At 39.7% G+C, this 4,938-nt stretch overlaps 1 protein-coding gene across 1 annotated transcript; it reads right to left on the bottom strand.

The window, feature by feature from the left end:
* Window positions 1–65: 65 nt before the first annotated feature.
* LOC108627533 (calcium and integrin-binding protein 1) lies at window positions 66–742 on the bottom strand (the record flags this gene model as incomplete). The annotated part of the gene is made up of 3 exons (XM_018028818.1): window positions 648–742; window positions 470–572; window positions 66–213 (listed from the first exon to the last, which is right to left on the bottom strand). Coding segments are annotated over exons 1-3 (346 nt in total), but the record flags the coding sequence as incomplete, so codon positions are not given.
* Between the last annotated feature and the right edge of the window lie 4,196 nt (window positions 743–4,938).

Here is a 4,938-nt window from a genome sequence, read left to right as displayed (position 1 = left end):
GTTTGTGTGTAACGATAACGATTGTATTACGTATTTTACATTAAATAAACAATATAAATTATTACCAAAAATTTGAAAAGCCCAGGAGGCTTGAACGTCAACTGGACAGTTTTCCGAAAAGGCAGAGCACAGGTCCAAAACATCTTCCAAACTTAGTAAATTATCCTTTTTCGATGAAAAGACACGATATATAGAATCGCGAAACGGGGAACACTAAAATAAAAGTTTAATAATATTCATTAAACTTACTTTCAAGTAAAATTGTATAAACGATTTATGACCTTGCAATCTCTAAATTTAAGAATTTTGTACAATTCGTATTTGCATTAAAGAAATCTGAAAAATGCAGCAATATTCAGTCTATCATTGGTTATCACTCTGAATCTTTTCATCATTTTTGACCTAACTGAATTGAAGAAATTAAATACCATAAAAATGGCAAGTTTAAACAATTCTTTGAAAAATTTACTTGAATTTGTGGTAAGATAATATCAATTTCTTCCAAAGTAAATCGATGCTGAATATTTTTCACCAATGTCCCAGGATTTATATCATGAAGTAGTTTCACAATGCTAAAAAAACAATAATAATTAGTCACATTCCTCACAAATTAATAATAGAAATCGTTCAATCAATGAATTAATTACCGACGTATTTCGCTTTTTCTTAAATACGTCAAATCAACATAATTTTCCAACGTCTCCTTGTCTAAAATTTTGTTGAACAATTTATTACACCACATGATAGAATAAATTAATAACAACAACGTCCAATAAAAATGCTTTAATAGAAAGAATTTTAACGAAATAGAAAATTCACCTAAGTTGTACCAACTTTAGCACTGAACAATGTTTATTGTCAGTCAATTTAACGAGTCTCTTATCAGTTTCTTATCAATGCAACGCCGTAGCTATCATTATCAATTATCATTTATCAGTCAATTGCGAATGAGTAGAATTGCACACTGCGTTGATGCTTTTGAAAATTATTCAGAAAATATTGGATTTACGAAAAAATTGTAAATGACTTTTTTGTAGGTGATAGAAGTACCTACAACTTATATTTAAAACCTTTTTGCTAGCATCAATAATTAACGAGTTATTTACAATTAAATCGTATATCTATTAGTTAGAAGCTAGTGTTTCATACTTTTGATGATTATCCAAAAAATATTCGAGCTGCAAGAAAATTGCGTATGACCTGATTTGTAGACGATAGAAGTACCTACCAACTTCTGTTTAAGATCTTTTCCACTACGTTCCATAATTAATGAGTTATTAACAATAAACTGCTACTCTCTCTAGAAATCCTCTAATATTGAATCGGTTTGATATTCGTGACGATTACTCAAAAAATCTTACAATAATTTGAATTATCGAAAAACATAATTGATCTTTTTCGTAGATATCAGTAGTACCTTCAATTCACGTTAACAACATTTCTTCGTAGAACCAATAATTAACGAATTAACTAAACAAAGAAAATTAAGTATTCAATTTTTAACACTTATTATTGAAGAATCACTTTTAGGGATTAAAAGTCCTACCGGGAGTCTGGAGTGAGAAATGGGTTTAAAAAACAAATTCACTCGATTTAATTTAAAAATGAACTCAATTCATTAAAAGAAAGAATTTGAGTGTTCAGGAGCGACGAAGCAACTTGCGATTCCTGCTGTGCGGACCTGCCAAGAAACTCAATCACTGGTCTCCGAAAGATGAAAAAATGAGAATTGTTAGTGATGCATGTTGACATACATTCAGACAACTATTTATGAGATAATTCCATTCGCAGGAGTTAATAGACTGTATAAATGAAGCGGGATTCTTAGTACCTCCAGTGCTCGACACAAGAATAGATTTTTGTAATTCTCGTGAGCGAGCAGAATGGAATAACTTTCACTTGTCGAACGAGTAATCGTCACACCCGATGCCTGGCCCTTTCTTACAAAATCACAGACTGCAGTTATAGACTGCTCAAACTCTGAATTCCAATCGGAAGTTACCACCGCTGGGTTTCGATCGTGAAAATGCTCGAAAACCCGTTGAAGAACCCAAGCGAGTTTGCGTCGAATACGTTATTCCAAACCACAATTCTCTACCGACTTATACAAGCTTTCCAAATCCCGAAAACCTCGGATAGGGAACTGTATCGCGTAGACTACCGGTCTACCGATCAACTTCGACAACCAGGAGTCCAAGGAAAGGAGCAAGAAAAACCGTACGCTCTTTTCTAGAATATCCTTAAACCTTAACCTCGTGTGTGCCCTCCGAATCGTTGCGTGTCTTGCTGGGGACTCGCCCCGCAGAGCGGGACTCTTAACCTTAACCAACCTTAACATCCTGTCTCCAAGCCACCAGGTGGCGTAACAGGGACAGCATAATTTTTCCCGCACGACTCGCTTCCCCTCTTTTTCGCCCGTATTTCGATCCCCACTACTATTCTCCTCATGCGCCTTCGCTGACCATGCCTAGCATACCCCCACCAAGTATTGGTCCCCACCATGGTCGCGTCGTCCCCACTTTCCGGCCGAGGGAAAAATTATGCTGTCCCTGTGGCGCATACACTTGTGGAGCGTAGCTCCTAGGCAGGGATGCCAGAATGTAGGATTTCTTCTCTTCCCGAGCTCTCCCTACTACTGCATGCTGCTGTGTGCTCAATGTGCTCTTCCCACTTACATATGGCATTATTAGACATGTTCCCAATGATCATGGGTAACGTAAGTGGGGGCAAAAAAAAATAGTGGGAGACAGCTCGGGAAGAGGAGAAATCCTACATTCTGGTATCCCTGATCCTGGGTTAGAAGCACTCGCACAACAAAAACGCGTTACGGCCTTGGTTGTAAGGCAATTCCGATTTAATTGGGTCTCAAACAGCACTTTTTACCACCAAAGGCAAAGAGATTCGACCGCCACATGTCCGCAATCTCGGTAAAAGTGTCTAATTCATGCATTTATTTCATGCAACGTAAACCGTTCAGGTGCGAAAGCCACACTGATCACAGCAATCGTACGTCCAGCTGACTGAAAAACTCAGACTCGCTGTTCTCGAAAAGTAATTACGACAGAGAATTCCTCTGTCATAAATCAAAGCATTCATCCATGCAATGTTTGATCGCTGTTATGATATGGCCCACCTTAGGCAGTCACAATCGAACTGAAAATTTTCAACGACGTAACGAAATCGTGGAACCACGATTTTCTACGACTCCACAATTACGGATATATCCGTCTTTCTTCTATTATACAGGGTGTCCCAGAACTAGTGTTAGACCAGGAAATGGGGAGGCACTGAGGTGATTTTAAACAATATTTTCCTTTGTCAAAATGTTGTCCGAGGCGTGGTTGTTGAGTTATTTACGAAAAACCCAATAAGGGCGCTCGTATAGCGGGCGGCCAGGAGCGTGACAACTGCCTCGTGCGTTGTCGTGCCCTTCTAACGCGCTCGTCATGAGAAGATAATATATGAAAGAAAAGTTGCATGCGAATATGACTAACAAATTCTTTGAATGTTAGAGAAAAGAAAGCAATTAGTCGTTAGTTACGTTCACTGAATAAATGTAACATACGAATAAAATATCGGCCCTCCCCCCCAAAAAGATTTGGAGGAATCTCTTATTATGTTACAAGTAAAGAGGAAAAGTAATTACAAAATTTTGGACAGGTCCATTTTCGAATTTACCCCATTAACAATCAAATTGTCCCCATGTGGGGCATGGGCACCATATTGGGAAACACTATCTTAAAGTGTACATATGCAAAACTTGGCGCAGATCGATGAAGAGGTTTTAGGTTTTATAAAGTGATACTTTATTTTATTNGTCGGAGAGATCCGCATAAGTTTTATGCGCCTCCGCAAGAATTGAATGAAACAGGAGACTATTTCCAGGTGAAATTAACAGTCAGTTAATTCCCCGAAAATAGAAATAATTATGTGTGTTCGCGAGAATTTCCAATAAAAGTTACAGTTAAGCCGAATTGTTATAACTCGTGGTCTATTTCTTATAGCCGCGAGCCGTGACTCATATGGCCCTGGGTTATGAGTGCAAGGAAGATGCCTAGTTGTTAGAGAGAGAACTGCGTATCGGCACTTCGGACCGCGGACGGTTTCGATGATTATTGTTTCGTAAGGTATCGTATGCGTACCATCGCCTGCGAAGGCTCTCGCTAGACGAATTTAATTCGCTTATGACGTCGAGGAATTCCGTCTACTATTCGGATTTAAATCAGCTGTTCGCTGCGTATTGAGAAAATCTTAATTTCTAGTGCAATATATCGGTAACGATACATTGAAGATCTCTCTTTTACACTCGATCTCAGTATTCGAGCGTGTAACGGATGCAATAGACTATGATCCGAAACCCGATAACTATCTGGCGACAGCAAGACGACACCCGTCGGGCACCCAAGTCCCGACCTTGGACGCAGGTAGGAAAAACCAACTTTCGGTTTTTCCTGGAAAAGCGGGCCACCAACAATTTATCCCTCCTTCGTTAACTTTTACCCTATTGGGCGCCTCTGGCACCCAAAAACTGTATAAAAGCCGTACCCTGGAAAGAAATAAATGTTAGAGCAGTTAGAACCTTCATGAAGACTACTTCTTTATCCACCATACCGACTAAGTCTCTACGGAACTCTCTCGCAACGATTAAAACAAGGAACAAACTCGTTTTCGGCGTAACAAGCGAGATTTGAAGGCGTTTCCTTCAGTCTTCGCTTGAAGCGAGTTTCGCAGGTCGAGCAGTGCATTTCGGTCGGGACCGTTTAAAGTCGGAAGCCCTTTGCCAGTGCGGTGATCGAAGCTGCAACTTGTCACGGCGTCGTGATTATCATACTCGCTCTGTAACGATCCGTTGTAACCGGTGTTCGCCGGTGCATCCTCCTGTGTCACGACATACCAGTATCGGCCCGGGACCCCGGTCGCAGTTGTAGGTCCACCGAG

This window comes from Ceratina calcarata, unplaced genomic scaffold (assembly GCF_001652005.2).
Source record: "Ceratina calcarata isolate Rehan_Ccalc_2016 unplaced genomic scaffold, ASM165200v1 scaffold476, whole genome shotgun sequence".
NCBI lineage: Eukaryota > Metazoa > Arthropoda > Insecta > Hymenoptera > Apidae > Ceratina > Ceratina calcarata.
This window is presented reverse-complemented; position numbering and strand designations above follow the sequence as displayed.